Below are 26,651 nucleotides of genomic sequence, written 5' to 3'. Positions count from 1 at the left end.
TTTGCTGTGTGATTTTGAGAAAGTCAGTCACAGAACTCCTGGGTCTCATTCTTTCATCTGCACAGCACCCAGAGGGGATGTGCGGTTCTGTTAGCCAGTCTTTGTAAAGTGTTTTGAGATCCTTTGCTGGGAAGCACAACAAAAGTGCAGTTATTTCATTCTCATGCATTCACACTGTGACTGTCACACTGACACCCAGCAGGGTTCAACTAAAACTCCATCTCTTCTCCCCCCTGCTTCTGTCTAGGATGACCAGATGTCTCCATTTTATAGGGACAGTCCTGATTTTTGGGTCTTTTTCTTATATAGGCTCCTATAACCCCCCTCCCTCCCAATATTTCACATTTGCTGTCTGGTCACCTTACCTCTGTCCCTTTCTTTGGACTTAGCACACCACCCCCAAGAATGCTGTACTGTAAGCATGTGGGTTACATGTGCATTTCCCGTGCATCCCCTCCTCTAGACCTGACTCCCATTCCCGCAGCCACAGGGCGAGACAACCTGCTGAACTGGTTACCTGGGTGAGAGAAAACCACAGCCTCCCCTCCAGCTGCTTGTCCCAGTGGGATGCTGCGGGGGCTCCTGCAAACCTGACACGCCTAGCAGCTGTCATCCAGCCTCACCCCTCCGCTCTTCTGCTGCCTTGTCTCCTCCTCTTCCGGGCGGGGCTGGGCAGGGCCCGTTATCCGACCGGCCCTGCCTCCCTGCAGCGGGAGGGGGCTCCAGGCACCCAAGGCTGCAGCTCTGGGTCTCCTCCTCCCTCTCCACCCCCCACTTGTCCTGCTGGCTGGTGCACCGCAGCTGGGAGGGACCGGCACAGAGAGGAGGAGAAGCCGCGGCCGGTGGGGAGCATCGTGCGCCCGGCCCCTCGCTGTACACTAGTCCTGCCCGCGTGGGCTGCCCCGGGATCAGTGCGCGGCAGGACCTGCTGCGGGGTCCCAGGTAGGTGTTTGCAGGTGGGTGCCCCTAGGGCTGACTGGGGGGGGGTACCCGTGTTAACACACGTGCAGAGCTGCTGGGGATGGTGCCTTTGCCTGGCTGCCTTCTCCGGGGTTTGAACGAGGCAGGTTCATGGCTGTCAGTTGTCTGGTCCTTTCTCTGTGTTGACAGCGGCCCGGGGAGGGAGGTGGGCAGTCACCAGGGCAGCAGAGCTGGGAAAACACGCCCCGGCTGCCCGCGGCCACCATCCTTCCGTCTCTTCCCCCTTCCCGGCTGCAATGCTGGGATTGTACGACTCTCACCAGGGGGGATGTATGTTCCAGAGGGGGACTGGCTCAGAGCGGTGCTGCTGTCCAAGATTCAGGACCAGACAGTGTGTGCATGGATCCTGCTTCTGTGATTTCTGACAATGGCTCATTCATTCGGCTTGCCTGGGGCTGAATTGAAGCCTAGTTTGGTTTTGAAATTGTGCCTCCATACTAGGGAATGGCTTATTCTTAATTTAACTGGATACTGGATTGAGAGCCAGGGAGCTTGAGGACCTCTATCCATTGTGCCTTGGTTCCAGTTTGGAGGGATCACCTCTAAGTAGTAATTCAGTCTCCATGTCCCATCAATCCTTGGCTTCTCTCCTGAGACCACTGTCAGCACGGCATGTTTTAACAGAGTCCTCAGGTGGACTCTTGTCTTTTGGAAACTGACCTGGGGTCATCCGTTAATGGTTAGGGCACCTACCTGTTGTCCAATAGTAACTTAAGTCCTGCTCCTGCAAAGAGCACAGGGCTGCCTTTGAGTCAGGAGCCCGTGCATACCACCCACCTGGCTGGGTTGAAGCCTTAATCACAGTACCAATGTCTTCTTTTCTCTTTGAATTCAGAGCCTTTAAGCAGCCTTAGGGGAAAACAGCAATATTAGTAAATTCTATCACTGAAGAGATATGGTGCCAAATTATCAAAGAGGAGGAGAGGGGAGGAATTAGTAAAGATTACCTATTTCCAAAAATGCTATTACTTAATAGTCTGTAATCTAACATTAAAGATAGTGGATCAAATCCTAGCATCATTTAAATCAATGGAAGTTTTGCCATTGACTTCAGTGGGGCTAATATTTCACCCAATATATCCAGGGCTGATGAGGGGGTTGGGAAGCCAGTACAAATTACCGGGGCCCAGTGGTCCGGAAGGGGGCTCGGGGCCCGGCTCTCCCCCCCCCCCCCGTTGGCCCTGTTTATCCGGTCTGCCCTTGCTGGGGGGCCCGAAAAAATTCCAGGCCCGGCTTTCCCGGCTTCCTCCCCCCCCCCCCCGTCGGCCCTGTTTAGCCGGTCCGCCCTTGCTGGGGGGTCTGCAAAATTTTTCACCAGGGCCAGAACCAGCTCTTGGTGGCCCTGAATATATCTTCAGAATAAAAACAGAAACATCAATTATGCAAAGAGTCCACAACAACTCAGGTCTACAAACAGAGACCAAAGAAAGTGGCACAAAGGCTGACGCTGGAGGAAGCTGGCCTCCTAAACTAAAAAAAGACGGCTTGCTGGGGTTAATATGGAAAAAAAGAAAACAGGTGAAGCAAAAATATTATTTTATTTTAAGACATATAAAATTGCATATATTTTCAGATATGTCTTTGCTGCCTTTAAAGTAGGTTTCCTATTTGACTAGTTCAACACAAACACCCAGTTTTCTAATAAAGCAATGGAACAAACTGTCTTTGTTCACCCCGTCAGTCTTCCCACTGGGAAGTTCCCACTGGGATGTTCTCATTTGTCAACATTACAAATGAGATTTGATGGATAATTCTGGGAGTCACAAACTCATGTCTAGCATTGTAGCATGAAGAAAGCCGATTCTTGGCTCAAAGGTCTGCGTTCCAACCCAGTCTGAGTTTTGAGTTGTGTGGCACTTCTACTGAGACAGAAATTCAGCCAAAACGATTGGATAGATTTCCGGAAGCTGCCATTCACGCCCAAAGGGCTGAAGTGCAGAAAGTAGCCATTAACAGAGAGTGTGTACAGTTTCAGTGGGCTGGAGAGCAATGTTAGCAAACAATTTGATTCAAACCTTATCTTCAGGTGGGTGTGGAACGCCCATTGGTTTAGATAACTGAAAATAGGGTAAATGTGCATTAGAGCCTGATTTTGCTTCCAGTGAATGCCCTGACGTATCTCTCACTAACTTCAGTGGGATCAGGATTGGGCTTTAATTATTTAATTATTACATCCGTGTTTAAGGGCTAAGTAGAAAGAAACTTCAGCCCACAGAACCTTGTCAGGGAGTGGGGTGTAAAAGAGGGGATTGGCGCTCCGTGATAGGTTTCCCACTTCATTGGAAAAGATCCTCTGGCAGGACTTGGGCTTCACATGGGGTGCGATGGAAGAGCCATGCTCCATCACGCTCCCACCTTTACCTAAAACACAGTGCAAACCAGCACACATTTATGCTGACCTGAGTTTGTCTTCTTCTCTGGTATTGCAGAGGATTAAACTACCCTGGAGGCAAGTGTCTTCAGCCTCTGAGAAGGGAGGGAGTGTGCTGCTTAGCTGAACTGGAATTCCTCCCAAGTGATTAAGGAGCAGCCCTGACAGACTGGCTGTAAGGAGATGTGGGACATTGACGGTTGGAATGGGGTGATGATATCCACTGCATTCCATCAGTGATGCAGAGACACCCTCCTACCCACTCCTTCTTGGGTTGAGGCAGGGGGGAAAGTATCAAGATACCAGCAGAGACTCAGAGAGCGGACAAGATTATTTTGAACCGTCCGTTTTTGTTGAAAGCACTGGGAGAATTCTCGTTGTGCCTATCAGAGTCAGTGTCCTCTTTTTGTTGTTTGTTTTGAAGGAGAGAACATTCTAATGGAATGTTCCACCCCCCACAAAAGCTAACTGTGCCAGCCTGTTGACTGGTGGCTGTTCCGAGAGGTGCATGAGATCACATGCTTAATAAAACGAGTGCTGCTGAAAATTAAGGAATCTTGCAGGCTGGTTTGTTGGTAATTAGGTAACTACTGTACCAAGATGCTCAGATGCCACATTTGATGAGGGCCGTATAAAAACCCAGACAGATCAATAGATATTTGAGATCTTAATTCAAATCCTTAAGGACTCTGACATGGTTTGTGGTAGGAACTTAGCAGTTGGCAGAAATTCCTTTCACTACCCCCTTGAAATACAACCTAAATTTGGCCAAGTTTTAGGCTGTGGAAAAACACCATTTGTATCTGCGCATTATTAAAAATTGTTTGCTCAATTTTAACTTTTTGAAAGCTCTAGTGCACTGCACATGTTTGCAGGACCCGTTGAGCCTCCTGCATCATATGCTCATGATTCATGCAGAACTAGAAGTCCAGATAGGACACAGGAAAATCTGATTCTCTTCCTCCTATTGCTTCTGTGAGGGGGGAAAAATTACTTATCGGAATCATACACACAAGGGGGATGATTTAAGGTTGCACAGACAAACATAGTTATGATTTTTTCCATTTCTGAGTTACTGACTTTGCAATTTCAACAATGTTCTTCTAACATAGTTTTTTTTAACAGAATAAATAGATATAAACTAATATATAGATATGCACACAAAAGCTTCATTACGTACTTTCTAATATGTAATATACAGTTGGTGTCTATGAGGCTTTCTCTTTTGTATGGGGAAAGAAAGAAATATGACTTTAAAAAAGTCTTGAAACAGGCAAATATACGTGTCTGATTTGCTTCTGCTTATTCTTCAAAACCTTTGTTTATTTTTTTTATTGTAGGTTTGTCAACATGGAGAAGGAGGATATTGTGGAGGAGAGTAAAGATCCAGAGCTGTCTATAGAGGTGGGAAATGGCACTATTCCCATGGATCAGAAAACTCAGGTAATTGCATTTGTATCTGTATTCAGGCCTCTCCTAGTACAGGGTTACCGAGGGCAGCTCTCCTTTCTCCAGCTTCGTTAAAATATTGAAGGAAATTAGTTTTACAAGGGGAACTTGTACCCCCTCAATTTGGGCCTTTCTTACATTTACCGTATATTCTATAAAGTGTTTCCTTTGTGGGTTTAGCTGCCTGAAATCAGTGGTCCTGACGTCAGTTTGAAGTGTCGGTTGAATTAGTTTAAATATTACAAAGACCCATCACCCACACAAAAATCTTTCAGGTGGAGTTAAGATTACTGCAGTAATCTTCAAACTGTGAACCACAGGCAGATCACTGGGCAGCAGCTGCTGTCTCTTACTTGTTTTCAGCTGCTAAATTGCATTAAAAAACAACTTGAAAATATGACATACACTCCCAATGATGTTTTTCCACGTAGTAAGTTGCTGTAGCTGCCACAGAGATGTTATGCGAATATGACTGGGACTGGCAGGTGCCCTGTGCAGTCACGAACGGAAGGGCAGCTGGTCCACAAGCAAATCTCTCTTAAAGTGGGCTCCACGCTATGTAAAAATATATTGAGAAACCCTGACCTACAGTTAGCTATGTTATAGTAAACATAGCCCTCAGGTCGCTTATTGCAAATGTACACAAGGCGGCTTCAGAGAAAGCTTATTGTTTTTAACTCAGGAGGTAACTGTCTTGGACTGCAAAGGTACAGATGGAAATGCACAAACGGAAGAAACTGCTCTGTTGCACAATTGTGCAAGGCAACTTCAGAAACCGATGACAGAGTCAAAGCCTCCAAGGAAACTGAGGCAAATATTTGCTTGTCCTCCTCAAGGCCTCCTTGCCCGAACTGTGACAAACGGTATGTATGGGACAGGCGATGCAAAATGTTTAATTCTTTGACATACGAGTATACACACCAACGTTTCGTTTTCTAGATGTGATAGCTGACAGCTTTTCTATAAACAGTAAAGAAACATAAAGGGACTGTTACTTTTGACCTGTCAGGCAAATCTTTAGGTGCACTGCCGGGAGAATTTTGATGTAGAACAAGGACTTGCATTTTTAGTGCCTTTCCTGCCCCACTCCCATCCCTATCCCCAGCTCCTTCTGTCTTATCAGCTGGCTTATCTTCATATTAGACATTGTTTTGATCAGAAGCGTGAGCTCTTCAGCCTGTTTGAATGTTCTCACCCGCAAATGAACTGTAAAGAAGATTATAAATCATTACTTTTCTGGCAAAATAAATGGCTTGTGTTGAAATTAGGTCATGAATACACTAGTTTGCAGAAGAACCTTCTTCTGTTACTTAGGACTCAGTCCAGCACTACATACTTAAGATTTTGCAAACCTAGGATCCTGGCCCCAAGGCAGATTGATCCATTCAATAGAAAGGTTGTCCTGTTATGGAAGTCCAAGATAAAAACTCGGGGCTGGCCAAGGATTGCAGAGCTTCCCAAGTGAAGGCACTCATACGTATGTGAGACCTTCTATCCTATGCTCTGCCCCTCTAGATTCACAGGCTAGTACATTTGTTACCCCACTGCCTCCCTCTCCTGGCTGTCTGGGCCTTGTCACAAGATGAAGAAACTCCAACTCTAAAATGCAGTAACTCCCCTGTATACATGTGGGGAGATGGTGCAAGAGGGCAGGGATGGATCATCCTGGGGTTTTTTTTCTCTTCCTCCATCTTCTATTTGTGTCCGTTCTTGCTTGCTCTCCCTGGCTGATTCCAGGACCAGAACTGCGAGCCTGGAAGAACAAGATACCTTCAGGTTATGAAATATTTGCATTTTCCCTGCTTGTATCAGGGGGAACTCTCTGCCCTGCGTTAGGTTGTGCAGAGACCTCCTGTGCATGCCCCTTTGCTAGGGATTGTTTTCGTAGTGGAAGAATCCAGTGCATAAATCTACCCAGCTGCAATTTTCTTTTATTCTTTCAAAATGAAACTTTGAAAACTAACAGCAATAAGCCAGGCCAGAGTGTACAGTAGATTACTGGTGCATTCCTCAAGCAGCTGAAGACTTCACAATACAGGCAAGACGTTTTTAATAGAATTACTCACCTGCTTACATTTAAACACATGCTTAAGTGCTTCTCTGTATCGGGGACAAATGCTCACTCAGCAGTACAGTTAAGCCCCTTCGTTTTCAGTTTAAACTGATTTTTACCAAAAAATTCCCAAATTTTACAGAAAATATTATTCAGTTGTTTCCAATTTTTACCCTACTTTTGTATCATTCAAATATATACAAAATAACTTGTTTTATTAGGAAAATATAATACACTGCATGAGATATATGTATTATGATAATACATTAGTCTGTGTGTATATGCAAAGTTGACTGTTGAAGTAAGGTTATGTATTAGTTTAGAACAGTGGTTCCCAAGCTTGTTCTGCCGCTTGTGTAGGGAAAGCCCCTGGCGGGCCGGGCTGGGCCGGTTTGTTTACCTGCCCCATCCGCAAGTCCGGCCGATCGCGGCTCCCACTGGCCGCGGTTCGCTGCTCCAGGCCAATGGGGGCTGCTGGAAGTGGCGTGGGCCGAGGGACGTACTGGTGGACGGAATTCAAAGCATTAATCTACTGAATACTTTTTTCCCCCGTCTTTCCACTCACCAAAATAACCCCCGATATTTACCCAGAAAAATTATTAATAATTTTGCACTGATTTTCACCTGTTTTTTTGTTGTTGTGGTAATAAACAGTGATAAATTCCCAGGAAAAAAAAATAAAATAAAAACTGAGAACGAAGGGCCCTAAGTACAGTGATACACTATTGTGACTTACTGTCCTATTTTAGCACCAACAAAATCAGAGCTCCAGCTCAAAGACTGTTGTAACTAAACTGACATTAAAAGTAAATGTTTTATTTCTAAAATTAAGCAGATAATACTTTCCTCCCCAAAAAAATCATTTACAAATGTAAATCTGAAGTTAACTAAGCCATTCCTTAGAGATGATTAAATATATTTTTCCTGTCTTCTTCTAGTTGCAACAGTAATACTTGTCTGGGCTGTGGTCTGGTCCATCACAGGCAGTGAGTGTCTTCCGGGTGGGAACATATTTGGAATTCTGTTTCTCTTTTTTTTTGCTGTCATTGGAGGTAAAATTTTTGGGCTCATTAGAATACCAACACTGCCTCCTTTACCTCCTCTCCTCGGTAAGTATTGTGTGATATATTCTCTCTCTTTTTATTCTTGCATAGGTTTGCTTAGGAACATAGGAACTGAAATACAGGCTCAGACCCAATGTCCATTTAGTCCAGTGTCCTGCTTCTGACAGTAGCCAATACCAAATACTTCAGAGGAAGATGTAAGAACCCCACAATAGGCAAGTGTTGGATAATCTGCCCACACACAGGTCTCATCTTGATCTCTAATAAAGATTGGCTTTAAGCCCTATAATGCACAAGGTTTAATATCCCTTCTATAACATTAATTCCTGCCACAGTGGCTACCCTGGAATTTGAATGTAGGATTTCTGGCACTGTGAGATCTGTACCCCTAGGCCACCTGGTTACTGGATAATAATGAATTCATAATGCAAGGAGTGTTACTCTTGAGCTGTCTTGCGTGTATCTCAAAAGGAAGTTTCTAGCACTTTAAGAATCTCTGTCCCGCACCTTCCCCCAAGCGGTCTGTTTCTTCCCCCTTTGTCTGTCTTGACTCAAGCTTGTCACCGGGGTTGCTGACCTGGGCTCAGATTTTCCCCGCTATGACTCAACAATCCCCTGTCACAAATGATTTCAAAATGTGTCTTAGTTTCGAATTATAATGAAATCCAAACATTTCAAAATTCTCCAGGATGAAAAATTCCCCCCCCCCCCAAATTCCTTTTTGGGTTGATCCAAATGTCTTCTTTCTATTCTGACTTTTTTCCTTTATCTAATACAGAATAACAAAAACTTCAAAACAAAATGTGGTTTCAAAACAAAAAAATTAAATGTTTCATTCCAAATGTAAAAATGAGATGTTGTGAAAGGGGATGTTTTGTCTGAATTTTTTTGTTTTGTTTTTTTTTCTAAATGTCGGTGAAATCAACACAATTTCATGAAATGTTTCAGTTTTGATAGAACTGCATTTTCCACTGGAAAATGGTGCCATCAATGTTTTTCTGATCAGCTCTCTTGCCACGCTTACGTGAAGAAAATGGGAGTGCTCGCAGAGCACCATGAAGAAGCAGGTCAGAATCTGGTCCACTGAGATTATGAAAATAATAAGTAAACCCATTGGATCTGACCATGATTTGGAATTTGCACATGGATTACTGAGTGCAATGCTGTATGAAGTGGCATATAGCATTAGGTATCGCAGCCTTTAGACAGTGAACTTGCAAAGTCAAAACCTTTTTATTTTTAAAGCAAGTTTGAGCTACTGTTTCTGACCATATTGATTCTTCTTACTTTTTGTAAACTATTCCTTTGCTCAAAAGTTATGACTTGGGCACAAAACTACTTGTCAGGTGGGTAATGCTGAAGAACAGAAGCATTAGCAGGATAGCACATGCCTGATGAGATGCTTTTGACAATCTTCATGCCTAAGGTTCCTAGTATTTGAGGAAAATCTGAAAAAAATCTAGGAATCCAGGAGGGAGAAGGGAATATTAAATGTTCTTTGTTTTCACATGAAAAATGGTGATAAAAATACAAGGACCTATATTCAATCATGGACATCCTTGCCTTTGATTTATCCCTTTTAGAAGGAATTCAGTCCAATGCAGATGGCTTCCTACTACTTAACCCTTACAGTGAGGCTGGGTGGTGCTATTGCCAGCAGATCACCTACATGGGGGCATATTGCAGAGCCTCTCTTTGGTGTGAAGGGAGTCTTTATGCCAGCCCCGCATAGATTAAAGGAGAGTATAGCAACAGAGATGGTCTTAAGAAGGGGCTATGAACCCCATTGTTATGCAGGTCCTATGACCCTAACATGGCAAAAGAAACACAGAGAAACTGTGATCAGTGTTCCAACCCATAGGCTCCTGTAATTGTCACAGTGAAGCACATGATGCTGCCTTTGTTTCTCCTAGAGGGTGTGGGAAGAAGAACAAATAGTAGCTATCAGGTAGACGTGATCCAGGTCAAATAAAAGCCATAGCCAAGGCCTGTCAGCACACAGCAGGCAGTCTGTGAGCAACATGAGCACAGTATTGACCCAAAAAAAAAATCTTATTATGGATTTATATTTCATAAGATAAATATTAAGCTCCACTACTAAATTAAATGTTTGCAGGTTCAGGCCCTAAGATAGGGCATTGCAGGCCTGTGTTTAAAAAATACCTTTCTCACAAAGCACTTCTTTTAGCAAAACCATCTAACTGGAGACTGCAAAACAAGCATTTGCAAAAGGCTGAATTTTCCTTGTGGCTCAAACAGAAGATGGGAGCAAACAACTGAAGTTCCTCCTATGTGAATGTTGCATTCATAAGAATTTTAAAAATCTGTGATTTAATTTTTGCACATATTATATATTTTATGCCAGATTTTCAAAGGACCTCAATCAGCACCCAATCACTCCCCTTTAGGCACCTGGATAGATAATGGGTCAGATTTTCCATTCCATTCCATAGAGGAGCCCAGCTCCCATGTAGGTTGAGAACAATGGAAGCTGCTGGCTGTTGAGTACTTGTCAAAGGCTATGTCTACACTAGAGACCTTACAGGAGCATTGGGGGCGGAGGGGGAATTGATGTAGCTGCAACACTGTAAGATCTCTTGTGTAGCTGCTCTATGCCAAGGGGAGAGAGCTCTCCCATCGACATAATTAAACCACCCCTAATGAGCAGAAGAAGCTTCCTTTCGTCTATTTAAAAAAAAAAAAAAAAAAAAAAAAAAAAAGCCTCACTTAAAAGGCATAAAGCTGCCTGCGTTCATGGTGGGCTGTGTAGTCTGGAATGGGCTACCCTTGGATGGCAGGTCTTAATTCTGATGTCTGTTGCCAGTACCATGTGTGCTCAGTGGGTTTGCTTGCTTAAGAAAAGCAGGGTTTTAAATCAGGCCTCAGTACGTTTCTTCCTGCTGACCATCTGATTGTTTTGTGTATCTCATTTCTTAATTTCATCTTCTGCATGACTTTAGATTTCTTTGCTTTTATTAATCCTATTTCTCCGCACATGATTGCAGGACATAAGATACGGTTATAAAACTCATACTGACAGCACTGACAGGGCAGCAGTATGATCCATTGGATAGGGCACTGGACTGAGAATCAGGAGATGGGACTTCCAATCCTAGGCTACGCTGTGGAATGGTCCATGACCAGCTGGTTGTGGAGTGTCTACATTTTCATTTTTAGTGATGTTAGCCAACTTGAGTTACTTAACAATCAAATGAATTACAGCACAACAAAAATCTTTAGTGAAAATAGGGCCTATACGTTTGTACAGCACCTGGTACACTGGGGGCTCATTGTTGGTTGAGGCTTCTAGGCACTACGGTAATGCAAGTAATAACAGTAATGTAAAAAAGTAAAGTCTAGATGAGGCTCACTGCTGATCAGTGGATCTGCTAATTCCCATTGAAATTAGAAACATTAGAAAAAAACATTTTTGCAAGAGCCATCAAATTACATAGCTATGGCCACCTCAGACAGAACTTCTTAAATTTATGTGCTGACTAAAATTTCACTTAGTTTACTGTCGATGACAAATTTACATTTAATATAGGACATATCAGCCAACATTTCACCAGTATATCCATCACCAGTTTGGTATGGGATAGTCAAACCACATCACTTCCAATAACCTTTACCTCTTACTTTCCTACTCAGTTTTTTCTTTGCTTCCTGTCCTCTAATTTTTCAATTTTAATCTCTCAGGTTATAGAGTAACATCTGTCAAGTACACCACTAACTCTTAAGAGTCCCTGTCCCAGCATAGCAGATCCTAATTTTCTCATTGAAGTTTTCCACAAAAGCTTCTGATTTCACTCTAGACGCTACTGAAATACAATAATAACAACTCAGTCAATAAATGCTTGCTTGCTTTTTAGGGATGTTGCTTGCAGGTTTTCTCATCCGAAATACCCCATTCATCAGTGACATAGTCCAGATAAATCCGAAGTGGTCTGCAGCGCTGAGAAATATTGCCCTTTCCATTATCTTGGTCCGAGCTGGGCTTGGCCTTGATCCAAAGGTACAGTATCTAATGTTTCTGGTGTAAAAACATACAAACAAACAAGCCACCAGCAGTATCAAAATATTTGATCAGCTGTTTGCTTGAAATCAATACTATATCGAATTATTAAATCTCATAAGTTTTGCATTTTATAGCCTTGTTTCTATTGGAAATGGTTTAAAATACAATACAATATTGTTCTTATATTAGTGAAGGTTAAGAAATAGCTATACCCTATCAGTCGGATACATAGGACTGGTGAGCATTCCATTTTGTGATTTTTTTCACTAAATAATAAATTTATTTCTGTTTTGTGAGTTGGACATCTCAGTTAAATGCACTTTATCTTGATTTGCCAAGTTGTGTAAATTGTTCCATTTGTTTAGTAAGTTTTCCTATAAAGTCTATTGTCCTGCTACGAGATCATTCAAAGGGAAAAAAAGGTAAAATAAACAATGCAGGGATCCAGGACACTGAAGAGAAGAGAATCTCCTTTATGATAAGACACTCTGGTGAAAGGAAGCCCTATAAGTAATATTTTTTATTGTTTTATGTGAGGATATTAATTGTAAAGAAGAGTCCAACTGCCCTAGATGAAAAGACAGCTGACATCGGTCCTGATAAATAATAGATCCCATGATATTTCTATGATCCCTTCCCCAGTCACTACGAAACTTGATATCTCCAATGCTAATAAAAGGGGGGGAGGGAAAGAAGAGGGACTCCTGCCTAGTTTATAACTTGACCAGCTAAAATCAAGCTATAAGGTGTTGCCCTGTTCCTACACTTGAATGGAAGTAGAGGGTATGTCAGGCGTAATTAGCACATGTTAGCTAAGCCTACCTAAACTCAGATACTTTTCCTAGTCAAGATAAAGGCTGGATAGGAAGTGTCCATCATGAGATTTTTCTTGAGGATACTCACTTATAGTAAGTCCCAGAAAATCTCAGATTGCAAGATTTCTATTGTTACTCTCTAAAATGTCTGTTTTCCAATGTAGCATCCTATTCTTTACCAAGACATTCAAGAGGGCTTTTAAACCTTGTGTTCGGGCACATTGTTACACACAGTTGGGCTGCCAAGTTCAGCATTTGAATACTTTTCCCCCTGTGATGTGGCCATTTTCAGACCAAAGGAGACCAAAGCTAGGACCAGATCAAAGATGGGCTCAACCCACTAAAAGCCCTAAGTCCTAGCTTTTACAATAGACCGTACTGTATGATGCCATGTCACTGGGACTTCAGTAATAAACCAGAGCAGATCTTTAGCTGCGTTTCTCTTTATAAAATTGAAGGGATATGTTGTTAATGTGTAAATATGTTTCTATTTCAGGCTCTGAAGAAGTTAAAGGCAGTCTGTTTAAGGCTTTCTTTCGGGCCCTGCCTCACTGAGACATGCGCAGCTGCTGTTCTTGCCCACTTTCTGATGCATTTGCCATGGCAATGGGGATTTATATTGGGGTAATTTACTCTGTTTTCTCCTCTGTAAAAATTCAAAATGGCTGATGCTGCCAATCTCCCTGCTAGGGATCTTCCTTTGAACTAAAGAATGCCATGGCTAGCCCAGTGCATCCTTCGTGCACTGCCAGGCAGAAGACATGGATTCAGTACTAGTTGCCTGTGTGTGTCTCACAATGGTAGGGTTACCATATCTAACAAATAAAAAAAGAGGACCCTCCACGGGCCCTGGCCCCGCCCATTTCCCCACTCCAGCCCCTCCCCAACTCCGCCCCTTCCCCGCCCTAACTCCGCCCCTCCTCCCTCCCACTCCCAGCCACACGGAAAGGGCTGCCTGAGCGCTACTGGCTTCACGGTTTGCTGGGCAGCCCCCAGACCCTGCGCCCCCGGCCGGCGCTTCCCCAGCGCAGCTGGAGCCCGGGAGGGGAAGCGCCCAGTCGGGGGCGCAGGGTCTGGAGGCTGCCTGGCAAACCGTGAAGCCGGTAGCGCTTGGGCTTCGGGCAGCCCCTATGCCTCCAGACCCTGCGCCCCCAGCCAGGCACTTCCCCTCCCGGGCTCCGGCGGTGCAGGGTCCGGAGGCATGGGGGCTGCCCGAAGCCGGTAGCGCTCGGGCAGCTCGGCTCTTAAACAGAGCCGAAGAGTCAGGGGAGGAGCAGAGCCGCCGCGGGAGGGGAAGTGCCCAGCCGGCATTTTCCCGGACATGTTCGGCTTTTTGGCAATTCCCCCCGGACGGGGGTTTGAGTGCCGAAAAGCCGGACATGTCCGGGAAAAAGAGGACGTATGGTAACCCTATACAATGGTGAAATGCTGTGAAAGCTATGCCGTGCCCTGTGGCTGGTTTGAGGGGGAGGTGTTCATAGGCAAGGAAGGGAATCTAGTCTCACTGCACGAAACTGGCAGGGATGCTGGTTGTGATGTGGGCCCTTGAGAGTGAAGAGTTAACATAAACAAAAGAACAATGGGGTGATAGAATCCTGGGGGGCTTTGTCTGGAATGCAGAGGGTCTTTAGGAGCAAAAAGAAATGTTGTTGCAGGCGTCCTATTAGGACGTGGAAATACTGGAGTTCAGAATTTCCCTTAAAGAGCCACCTATAGCGTAGCCATTCCATTAAAATCAAGAGATAGAATCTGATATGTCCTCTACTCTTTGTGGGGGACGGGGAGTGTATTCATCTTATTCCATCAAACCACTTATTTTAATGTCAGCCATTTGGGCACGTGACAAAAGTGGACTGTAGGTTTACACAGATGTGTAGTTAAAAGGGCTATGGTGGATTTTCCAGTTGAATATTTTATTTTTAAGAAGGGATGAATGAAATTCTGTGTGTTTAGTTTTGTTCTAGGTGCTGTCTCTCCTGCTGTTGTGGTCCCCTCTATGCTGATCTTGCAAGCAGGCGGGTATGGTGTTGAAAAGGGTGTCCCGACCTTGCTAATGGCTGCTGGCAGCATTGATGACATTCTGGCCATCACTGGCTTCAACACATGCTTGGGCATGGCCTTCTCTTCAGGTACACTACCTAATCCATAGATGGCAAAATCTAGGGAAAATATGAAAATATGATAAGGAATCTGTAGTCTGTTATGGTCAATTAGTAATAAATCTATAGGGGCTTGGTTTATATACTGGAGACTCGGGTAATTTCATACATAATTATTATCTATGTGCAGAGCAAGTGGCAGCTGATAATCAAATATGCAGTAAAGCATATTAGTATGTGCTGGGACCTGGAAAACCTGAGTTCTGTTCCGTGCTCCTCCACTGACTCGCTGTGTGACCTTTAGGAAGTTATTAAGACTCTCTGTCTCCATTATTTTTATTAAATTATTATTCTGAACAAGTAGGTCTGACAAGCAATTCCTTCAGCATTTTCCCTCACTCTTGCTGCCCATGTAAAGTTAGAGAGTCATCTGGGTGGATCGTCTTCTTCTTTCCAGATATTAGACAAACGGTGATATTTACGAAAAAAGTCAAATCTGTGTTTTTTAAAAAATCAAATAACTGATTTTCACTAAAACAAATATTGGGGGGGAAAATGTTGATTAAAACAATAGAAAACTTCCCAGATATTATTGCAAACTTTGTGCCCTGAAAGCCTCTCTCTGACTGTCTCAAGGGAAGAGTTTTTGAGTGGTGTGTTGGAAGTGGATAGCGCTTATTGTTGTCACTGAGAATTCTGTCACTAATTTGCTGCACACTGTGTTAAATTTCCTACCACCTGCCATCATTTGCAGCTACTGAATGTTGATGATAGGGTAAGGATTGCCTGTATGGCCACATCCCTATAAGGATTGTGTACGTTTCCCTCTCTCCCTGTTGCTCATCCCATGAGAAATCCTGTTAACCAGGCCACTGTCATAAACCAGGATGTCTCTTAAGGTTTATCTTCACTAGAAAATAAGGCAGAGTTAGAGCACAAACTTGAAGTCTTGTTTTAGGGCTATGAATTAGGGGTGGGATTTTCCGAGCACTCAGCATTAGCCTAATTCTGCTCCAATCAAAGTCAGTGGTAGAACTCTCACTTCAATGGGAGCAGAGTTAAGTCAGCACTAAGTGCTTCTGATTAATCCAATTTGGGTGCTTTGTACACTGAACTAATTTTTGAATGTATCTCTAAGTGGCAGCCTGTTTAAGAGGCAACAAGAATAGTGACTTGTTCATGTGAGGAGGGATAGTGGTGAAGGGGAAATGTAGGCCAACATTGAGGTCTGGTCTACACTACAGAGTTAGATCGATGTAAGTAGCTTACATCCACCTAACTATGCCTACACTTAGATTTTGCTCCCGCTGACATAAGTGCCATTTTACGCCAACATAATAACTCCACCTTCATGAGCGGCATAGAGTCAAAGTCGAGGTAAATAGGTCGATATAGTGGCCTTGTAGACACTGTGTTAGTTATGTCGACTTACTGGCTTTCAGGAGCAGTCCCACAATGCCATTGAAAGTACAATTGATACAAGCGCTCCTGGAGAGAGCATGCACCACTGACACAAGGAGCAAAGTGTAGAGACGCACAAGTGATGTAATTACTGTGGCGGCTGTATGCCGACGTAAGTTAAGTTGACTTAATTTTGTAGTATAGACATGGCCTAAGAAATACTGTATCATCATCCTTTGAATGATGTCAGTGAGCCTTGTGGATAAGGGTGAAGCGGTGGATGTGGTATACCTAGACTTTAGTAAGGCATTTGATACGGTCTTGCATGATATTCTTATCGATAAACTAGGCAAATACAAATTAGATAGGGCTACTATAAGGTGGGTGCATAACTGGCTGGATAACCGTACTCAGAGAGTTGTTATTAATGGTTCCCAATCCTGCTGGAAAGGCGTAACGAGTGGGGTTCCGCAGGGGTCTGTTTTGGGACCGGCTCTGTTCAATATCTTCATCAACGACTTAGATATTGGCATAGAAAGTACGCTTATTAAGTTTGCGGATGATACCAAACTGGGAGGGATTGCAACTACTTTGGAGGACAGGGTCATAATTCAAAATGATCTGGACAAATTGGAGAAATGGGCTGAGGTAAACAGGATGAAGTTTAACAAAGACAAATGCAAAGTGCTCCACTTAGGAAGGAAAAATCAATTTCACACATACAGAATGGGAAAAGACTGTCTAGGAAGGAGTACGGCAGAAAGGGATCTAGGGGTTATAGTGGACCACAAGCTAAATATGAGTCAACAGTGTGATGCTGTTGCAAAAAAAGCAAACATGATTCTGGGATGCATTAACAGGTGTGTTGTGAGCAAGACACAAGAAGTCATTCTTCCGCTCTACTCTGCTCTGGTTAGGCCTCAGCTGGAGTATTGTGTCCAGTTCTGGGCGCCGCATTTTAAAAAAGATGTGGAGAAATTGGAAAGGGTCCAAAGAAGAGCAACAAGAATGATTAAAGGTCTTGAGAACATGACCTATGAAGGAAGGCTGAAAGAACTGGGTTTGTTTAGTTTGGAAAAGAGAAGACTGAGAGGGGACATGATAGCAGTTTTCAGGTATCTAAAAGGGTGTCATAAGGAGGAGGGAGAGAACTTGTTCACCTTAGCCTCTAAGGATAGAACCAGAAACAATGGGTTTAAACTGCAGCAAGGGAGGTCTAGGTTGGACATTAGGAAAAAGTTCCTAACTGTCAGGGTGGTTAAACACTGGAACAAATTGCCTAGGGAGGTTGTGGAATCTCCGTCTCTGGAGATATTTAAGAGTAGGTTAGATAAATGTCTATCAGGGATGGTCTAGACAGTATTTGGTCCTGCCATGCGGGCAGGGGACTGGACTCGATGACCTCTCGAGGTCCCTTCCAGTCCTATAATCTATGAATCAATATTTGTAGCTAGAAATCAACAAATGGCTGATCTGGTGAAAGTGTTTGCAAATTAAATATTTTAGTAATTTTGTATTTCACAAAGTAACTAAACTTTCTTAGGACATGCATGTGACTCCCCTACTATGTAAGCGAAATTCTTCCCTGCCTAAAAAACCCCCACAAGGCGAAAAAGTCTCTACATCTTCCCAGGATGCTCAGAGCCCCAGATACCATCTCATCATGGGGAAGGGTTTGCAGCCACACATAGGAGGCAGAATATGTCATATAGAAATCATATGGTATCCAAGGATTTATGGGGACATCATGTCAGATTGTGGGGCATCTGTGTGAGGACCTTGCGTGTCAGTGCTGCTCCTCCTCTGTGCCTTCCCCTGACAGCACCGCTCACTCAGAAGCCATGCTGCCAGTGATTCTCTCCATTCGGATTGCACATGAATCTTTTTCTTAGAAAGCAGAAGGGAAAATCAATGATGTCGTGAGCACTGTTAATTCCCACTCTGATTTCCACCTAGGGGCCTGAGGGAGGCCTCCCATGTACATCTCCTGCTCCTCAGCTCTGCCCCCACAGAAAAGACTAAAGTCTCAACCATACTTTGTGCAGATGAATATCTGCAATCTTGCAGAGAGAGCATGTGATTCAGCATACTTCCATCCCCATGCATAGCATCTGGGCCCTTGAATTCTTGTTCCTTTCCTCGCCTTGTGCAGAAGAGCAGAAGCTCTCACCATATAGTATAAAACTACATGATCATGAATCTGGGGGCTATGCTAATCCCCTTATTTCTTGTCCAACGTTTGGGTTGCTTCTTTCTGTATTTTCTCTTGCAGAAGGGATGGTGACTAGTGAGTGGTATAAGAGGGGTTGTGCGTAAATACTTATGTCTAAGCCCTCTTCTCTTACTGTTCACAAACAGGTTCCACGCTTTACAATATCCTCCGAGGAGTCCTGGAGGTTGCAGTTGGCATAGTAGCTGGTGGGCTTCTAGGAGTTTTTATTCAATATTTCCCAAGTAATGATCAGGTAAAAAAACCCCAAAACTTTTCTGAAAATATACCACCTAAGGTATCTTGCTAAGAGTAGAGACGGGTTAGCAGGAGAACTAGACAATCCATTTCCTAACTCACAATGGGTGTGGAGATCTCTTTATAGAGAATGGTATGTGTCTAGCACCAACGGTTGTGAATCCTGTGAAATTTTATTATTTGTTAAAATGGATTACTTGTTTGCTGTTATGGTAATGATGTGCGATTTCATAATTCTCCAATGTGCTGGGAGTTTAGACCCTTAGCCCCCAATCCTACTCCCTCTGAAGCCACTGGGAGTTTTCATGCTCAGCGGGAACAGAATCTGGCCCCAATTTCAGCCAATGATGTGAACATCAATTAGATTGATGTGCTTCACATATGTGCATGAGAACATTCCTTGTTATGTGAGTTGCCTGCGATGGGTACAATATGCTGAACTAAAAGCAAAGCGACAATGATAGTGCTGAGTTTCCTGGGTTTAACTGGTTTGTAATGCTCTTAATAATATTTTAACATGCAAGAGAATTGTGTATTTGTTGCCTTCAATAAAAATTAAGATTACATTATTTTAAATCACATAAGGCCTCTGTAGTTGGCTCTAAGATTGAGGCTGTGGCTACACTCGAAACTTCAAAGCACTGCCGCGGGAGCACTTTGAAGTGCGAGTGTGGTCGGCGTCGCGCCGCCAGCGCTGGGAGAGAGCTCTCCCAGCGCTGCAGGTACTCCACCTCCACGAGGGGATTAGCTTACAGCCCTGGGGCACTGTTTACACTGACTCTTTACAGCGCTTTAACTTGCTGCGCTCAATGGGGTGTTTTTTCACACCCCTGAGCGAGAAAGTTGCAGCGCTGTAAAGCGCCAATGTAGCCAAGCCCTAACTGGACAGAAATTTGTTTACAGTTTGCATAATGCCTTTGGACTAGAGGAATATGAGGTTATAAAATATCCCAAAAGATTTTGGGTAACATCCTTGCCCCATTGAAGTCAATGGCAAAACGCCCATTGACTCGACTGGGGCCAGGATTTCATCCTTTGTCTCTTGATTATCAACATGAAGAACACACAACAACCAGATGATTAAATGCTGCTAACTCAATGGTTGCCATTAAGTAAGATTGTTTGTATAGAACTTCTTGTTTAGAATTCCTATGGTACAAAAGCCCTTTGTGCACACAACGATTTCTGATGGATAGAACAAAGGAAATATTGAACATCTGAAATTAAAGTTCCATAGGAATAGAAGTAAAAAAAGAAAATAAACAAACAAAACATCCTCATCGCTGACATCATTCCTGGAAGCTCTGGTTCTTCCATCTTGGTGCGGTTTCTTATTGGTGTTTTAATAATTAAGCTTTTTTCCATTTTTTTTTTAAATAAAAATGTACTTTTGTTTATTCCTTTCACTGGTTCTAGGCATCTCTTGTATGGAAGAGAGCATACTTTGTGTTGGGCCTGTCCATGTTTGCTGTGTTTGGCAGCCTGTACTTTGGTTTCCCAGGATCAGGAGGACTCTGCACACTGGTCTTGGCCTTCATTGCAGGCATGGGATGGTCAAGTGAAAAGGTGAATGTTTAGATACCCAGGCCTCATAGCTAACTGAAGTCACTTTAAATACACAGGGTCAGATTGTGATCTTGGATGTCTGGAGGGTGTTAACCAGAACCTCTTAAGGACAGGAGTAGGGTCACCTGGCTATAAGGCAATTCCCATCCTCATGTGAGAGAAGCTAGAATCAACTTCTTAGTGCGTGGTGGATATATTTCTTAAAGAGTGCTTCCCTTTATTTTGATCATTTAAAAAGAGTTTTAGTTAATAAAGTATTTCTGCAGATTGGTGCCTAACAAATATAGTTGCTTTTGCCCCTCGTCAGTATGCCTGGGATAGTAATGGAGAACACCTGTAGAACCCTTCAGCTATAACTCTGCCAGTGTGTCCATTCAGGCATTCCAAAGACATTAGGCGTAAACACTGGTCTGCCTTAATAGTGATCCCATCTGGCAGTTTTTATCTTCCGCATCTCAGGGATATGTAGTTTGAAAGTGATTGTATATATGTGCATGTAAGTTTAGATGCAGTTATACGAGACATATACACACAGGGAAAAGCTCGCTGAGACACAAGGTCTTCTCTGGCTGTGTTGAAGAAATAAGTCTCTGGAAATGTAAACATATAAGGAAATGGGGACTTGGTATTCCTTCCTGCAGATGCACAATATCCTGCTAATGGTACAATATGTACTGTCGTGAGTGAAACATCAAATTCCTTTCCAATACGGAGTCTTTTCCCTGTTCTTTTAGCTTCAAAACCCTTCTTTGTGTAAGAAAGCACATGGCAAAGGGCTGAGCAGTACAAACACACCTTCATTCCCTCTGTTTACTAAAAGGAAGGTAATTGCTATGAATTATGACTTGTACAGGCATAGTGCAATATTGCTTCACCAAAATAATTTTGCCTTAAAATCATAATGGGCTGTGTCTGCATCTTGGCAACCCCATTGCATCACTTTTTTCTCTTTTTTAAATATTAATTTTGCACTATAACACAGACAGAAATGGACACAGAACAATCTCTCAGTCAGTCTCATTTTATTTTGTGGTGAAATCGAATGTTGAGGCCACCAGGTCCAATTTTTGTAACTTTACAGATTGCACCCCTTTCCTTATAGGTGGCTGTGGAAAAAATTGTTGCAGTCGCATGGGACATCTTTCAACCCTTTCTCTTTGGTTTAATTGGAGCAGAAATATCCGTTTTGTCTCTCAGGCCTGAAACTGTTGGTAAGACTACATGGAAAACCAATACTGTAGTTTTGACTAGAGTTTTTGCTAGCTATCCTGCCAAAAGAATCACCACAAAACAGCTTGTAATGACTATTGGCCTATAGGTTATGCCATAGCTATACAAGTTCGTTTCCTTTGTTCTTCCTGCCCTAGACATACTGGAGCAAATGCTCTTGTGAGCATCTTACCTATATAGCAGGTAGGGTTTGCCGGTGGTGGGTTGTAGGTAGGAATTGAGCATCTCCTCAAGTTCTGAATAAAGTCTGAGTTTTCCAGTCAATACTGCAGAGTTAATTCTAAGCAAAGTACTACATTATGGGGCAATCTGAAGCTCCTTATCCCAGCAAAACACTTGACTTCCATAGGAGTTTTGCCTGTGTGAGGAGTGCTAGATTGAGGCCAGTATGCTGAAAACATCATTTGCACAAATGCACAGTCGCATCGCAAGTGGTTTTAAGTGACAATCTATCAAGATAATGTCTTGCATTATCTGTTGCATTGGTCCTTGTTGTCCGAAGTATATCCTCCACATTTCAAGACACCACATTATTACTGATTCACTAAACTAGCATTATAGAATCTTCCAAACACATGGTATTGGGTTATTTCTAACAGTCTGTACCTCATTTTTCTAATTTTAAAAAAATTGACGCAAAAATGTTGTTAATCAGCAATTTTAAAAGCTCGTTTTCCTCAAATATGCCCCGCCGTTTTAAGAAGTTGTTTTTCTCTCTGGTCTAGGGCTTTGTGTTGCCACACTGGGTATTGCCTTAATAGTACGAATCACTGCCACATTCCTGATGGTGTCTTTTGCTGGCTTTAACTTCAAGGAGAAAATATTTGTCTCATTGGCATGGATCCCCAAAGCCACTGTCCAGGTAGAGTATGGCAAAAGGGTGAATGACAGGATCATAGAAGACACCGTGGCTGATTCTCTTCTCACACCAGTTTTATACCAGTCTAAATTCACTGACCTCAGTAGAATTATTAGTGATTTATCCGGGTGTGAGTGAGAGAAGGGTTAGGCCCATTGACTGATCTGTGTGGGACTTTGAAATAATGAATTCTGGGTTTCCATATTGAAATGGGCAGGGGAGTTGCAGCACAACGCTTGGGTACATGCTGCTGTTCACGCCCATATGGTCCAAACTCCAGGGCAGTGTAGACATAGCTTAAGTTTCCTCTCCAGTGTCCTGTAGGGAATCTAAGTTTAGAACTCTGCTTGTGCCTCTCTTCCCAGGCTGGCAACAGAGATTTCAGTCTCTCTACATACTGTTAAAGACAGAACATCACTTTCTTGTCAATAGGACAGAGGCCACTAGTTGGCTCAGAAATTTCACTTGTGTTCTTCAGCTTCGTTTTGGAGAGGCAACATGAGCAAGTGGTTAGAACTGGGGATTACTGGCAGTCAAGCTTTGCCACGGTCTTACTCTGTGACCTTGGGCAAATCACTAAACCTCTCTGGACCTCACTTTCCCCATGTGTAAAATACTTACCTGCATCACAATGATAGTGGGCAAAACCTAAGAAGGGTAAATACCTCCTGAAGATGCCATAACTCCCATTGAAATCAATTGAGGGTCCTCAGGTCCTGCTGAAGGCTTGCATCTTGTGATGTTCTGCAAGATCAAGTTCAGTCGGAGGCTATCCTCATTAAGTGCTTTAAGGCCTATCAAAGAAATGGCTAAATAGGAAGTGATTTATTATTTGTATTTTGTGTTTGGAAAGTGCTTATGTGATCCTCCACAGCAGACACCTATATAAGTATAACAAATTAAATAAAAGTACATTTCACAGTTTAGACACAATGGCAAGGGCTTTTTGCTACTTGAAAGTTCAAGTGCATGGATTTATGGCCGCTGCTGTATGTCTTTGTAAAATGCATGAGCAGCCCTATTATCCATTGGGGAATCTCGTGTAGGAGCAGAGGGGTTATTTTAACTTGATATTTGACACTTGTGTGACCACTGCTGGTCCTTTGCAAACAGAAATGAATAAACAGAACAGCAAAAAAAAAAAAAATATTGGCAGACTAGATAGGTGGCCATTTAAAAAAAGAAATGACTAGAAGTCCCCTCTGACAATCTAGGAGAGGGAGAGAGATGGCAAAGTAAGGTGAATGGTTGTTATTTAGGTTGTTTGGACCCTTTCTGTCTCCTTCATCTTCTAGGCATTTTCTGTGTCTTTCATTCTGCCATCCTATAACTGGTTTCCTAGTTGAACAGAGACACATGATACCTCAGCAGTCAGGACTAGATTCCTCCGAGTGCTGCTTTTCCAACCCTTGCTTTCCTTCATCTGCCCTTTAAAAGTGAAAGTACATAGTGACAACATTTGAGCAGCAGAAAAGCTAGACTAAATATGCATCTGGCCCTGAACTTGGACTTCACTGCAGCTTTCTAGGCAGCCAGGAAGCAAACTATCAAACAAGGGAATGCACCTCTCCCTCCATCCCCTCCCAGAGAGGTTTGGTTGTCATGAGGAAAGTCTGACCATCTACAAAGCCTACTGTGGATGGTAAAACAAACTGTTTTACATCAGTGGTCCTAGGCTGAAAAGCATATAACTGTAAAAATCATGTGTGTCAAATGTCAGTTTGGACCCAAAAAAAATCAGGAGCCTCAATTTCAGTTCAAGTGTAATAGGCCTATCTTGCATAATGTGGTTAATTAGTTGGGGTTAAAGTGTTTTCCAGGTGCTTTGCACAGGGGCTGCACCTGTTTAAAACCTACTCTGTGACAATCCACCATTGAAGTTTGCAGCTGTGATTCTCAAGAGATGCCATGGCTGACAGTCTCCAGGTGAAGCTTCCAGGGGCTGACGGCAAAGCTGTCTCTTTGGAAGGCCCTGGCCTCTGGGACCTGCAGTCCCCAGAGATGAGACGAGCCTGAGTTTTGTACCTTTTATGGCCTAGTCCAAGATTCATGGCCGAAAATCTCAAAAATTACTAGTGATTTTGGGTGCCCAAGTTAAAGTACAAATCAGGCCCCTTAAAAGGGTTGAATTGGGCATCAAAAATGGTAGCATCCAAAAGTCACAAGTCATTTTTGAAAATGTAGGCTTAATTAGGCCTTCCCTCATAATGGAGTAACATGACAGCTCAGCAATGGTTCTCATGGAAGACTATCACCAAGGGCAAACCCACTTGAAAAGGCAGCTTATAGTGGAACAAAGAATGAAGGCCATTCTTAGACAAATATGAAGTAACCCTTAACCTTGTATATGGTTCTTAAATCTTATGATGTTGGGAGTGTTAGAAATGTAAATAGATGACAGCCATTTTGGGTAAGAAGCAGACATCCCCATGGCCACGAGAACGTATGCAGGCTAACAATGGAATGGAAGTGCGCACATGCACCCACACACAACTCCAAGGGTAGGATTAGACCCTTCATTTACATCTTTAAATGCAAATGGTTAGTTGTTCCGTTTAACTGTTTTCTTTAACAACGTTTTTCTTTCTCTATAGGCGGCAATAGGTTCCCTTGCCTTAGATACAGCCAGAGGGCAGCAGGATGAACAGCTGGAAAAGTATGGAATGGATGTTCTGACAGTGGCATTCTTGGCAATCCTGATCACAGCTCCGATTGGAGCGCTGGTTATTGGCCTGGCAGGGCCCAGACTTCTGCAGAAGGCTCAAATAAGCAGTGGTGAAGAGGAGGAAGGAGAAGCAGAGATCGCTGGGCCCGCATAGGAAAGAAACAGTGGATAGTATATTGGTCTCACAGCTGCTGCTACTACTTAGTAAACACAATGTCTGTACTGTTTGGAAGGAAACTGAAATAGGTAACAATCTGTTACTGGTCCTAAAACAACAGCCCCCATGTTTTGCAAAATATTTTTAACTGTTGCTAGAGCCTTATGAGGAAAGATGAAAAGAAATAAATGTACAGTATGTAGGCTGCCTAGATGATAACTGATGGGATAGGGTAATGGTCTATGGTTAGTTGACGAGCGTGGGTGTAAACACCACGGAAGAAGTAGTGTTCAGGGTATATAACTGGAAGAAATGAGATGAAATTTGAACAGAAGAAAATTTAGAGTGAACATCAGGAATAACTTTCTCATGTTGAGATTAGAGATTGGGGAATAGGGGGTAAGACCCCCATCCCTGGAGCCACTTAAAGTTAGACAGGAACATGCATCTGACAACTGGTGGACAGTGTATGGAACAATCCTGCACCTAAGACGGTGATTCTGAACCTTGTCCCATCTGGGACCCCAAAACCTGTGTTTTCATGCTGTGATCCACCCAAGTCTCTTGCAGTCCTTTGTAGTTGCAGAGGATTGTGTGATTCAGTCATAGCAAGAAACTGCAGGAGGGTTTGGGTGGTGAGTGGGTGCACTGGGGATTGGGGTAGTGCTTGTGGGAGTTGCTTGCTGGAAGGCTGAGTTTGGAGCTGGTAGGGGGAATGGCTGGGGGGTTGACTGGAGGGGTTGTTTACGGTTGGGATGGCTACTACTAGGGATGTTTCATTTTCTGCTCCCTCCTGCACACACACAACTCAGGCTGGGTCTACACTACCCGCCTGAATCGGCGGGTAGAAATCAACCTCTCGGGGATCGATTTATCGCATCCCGTTGGGACGCGACAATCGATCCCCGAATCGATGCTCTTACTCCACCAGCGGAGGTGGGAGTAAGCGCCGTCAACGGGAAGCCGCAGAGGTCGATTTTGCCACCGTCCTCACAGCGGGGTAAGTTGGCTGCGATACGTCGAATTCAGCTACGCTATTCACGTAGCTGAATTTGCGTATCTTAAATCGACCCTCCCCTGTAGTGTAGATGTAGCCTCAGTCCTGGGACACCAGCAAACTTGGCCAGAGAGGTGGCTCAGCAGGGGAGGATGCTTAGTGGATGGAGCAGTCCCACACTCCCTGGGGGCAGGACCCAGGGCGGGGGATGGAGGGGGAAGAGGGTGCTAAGCCCCTGCCTGGGCCGTGGTGCGGGCGGGGGGAAGGTGTCTGCTGTGGAGCCTGCAGGGCCAGGGCATGAACAGGCTGAAAATCGCTTCCCCCACACCACTCCAGAGCTTAGCTGAAAGGTGGAGAGGCATCTCTATGCCAGTTCAGTGTGGGGCTTTGGCACATGCAGGGCTTGGCTTCTCCTGGCCAGCGCCCTGGGCTGGAAGATTTTGGGCTTTCCATGACTGC

The 26,651-nt window shown here is 43.7% G+C and overlaps 1 protein-coding gene across 2 annotated transcripts; it reads left to right on the top strand.

Moving 5' to 3' along the window:
• Nucleotides 1–696: 696 nt before the first annotated feature.
• On the top strand, nucleotides 697–26,046 carry SLC9B2 (solute carrier family 9 member B2). Of its 2 annotated transcripts, none has more exons than XM_034770923.1 (12): nucleotides 697–942; nucleotides 4,693–4,795; nucleotides 5,484–5,664; nucleotides 7,793–7,963; nucleotides 11,791–11,933; nucleotides 13,248–13,375; nucleotides 14,705–14,880; nucleotides 18,610–18,716; nucleotides 20,135–20,284; nucleotides 21,387–21,495; nucleotides 22,240–22,376; nucleotides 24,968–26,046. In XM_034770923.1, exons 2-12 carry the CDS (start codon nucleotides 4,703–4,705, stop codon nucleotides 25,190–25,192), a joined length of 1,620 nt encoding a protein of 539 aa, XP_034626814.1. In that variant the 5' UTR covers nucleotides 697–942; nucleotides 4,693–4,702; the 3' UTR covers nucleotides 25,193–26,046. The 2 variants fall into 2 exon arrangements, with proteins under 2 accessions (XP_034626814.1, XP_034626815.1); XM_034770924.1 differs by having other exon boundaries at nucleotides 697–956.
• The last annotated feature ends 605 nt before the right edge of the window (nucleotides 26,047–26,651 follow it).

Source organism: Trachemys scripta, chromosome 5, assembly GCF_013100865.1.
Source record: "Trachemys scripta elegans isolate TJP31775 chromosome 5, CAS_Tse_1.0, whole genome shotgun sequence".
NCBI classification, from domain to species: Eukaryota; Metazoa; Chordata; order Testudines; family Emydidae; genus Trachemys; species Trachemys scripta.
The sequence above is the reverse complement of the archived record's forward strand: the minus strand, read 5'-3'. Positions and strand labels throughout refer to the sequence as shown.

What these genes read in the sequence shown, in the direction of transcription:
- SLC9B2 (XM_034770923.1), top strand. Translation starts at nt 4,703, where the DNA reads ATGGAGAAGGAGGATATTGTGGAGGAGAGTAAAGATCCAGAGCTGTCT. An exon ending in CAATGGGGATTTATATTGGG is followed by an intron (nt 13,376 to 14,704) that starts GTAATTTACTCT and finishes CTGTGTGTTTAG; the next exon opens with TTTTGTTCTAGGTGCTGTCT. An exon ending in TCTCAGGCCTGAAACTGTTG is followed by an intron (nt 21,496 to 22,239) that starts GTAAGACTACAT and finishes TCTCTGGTCTAG; the next exon opens with GGCTTTGTGTTGCCACACTG.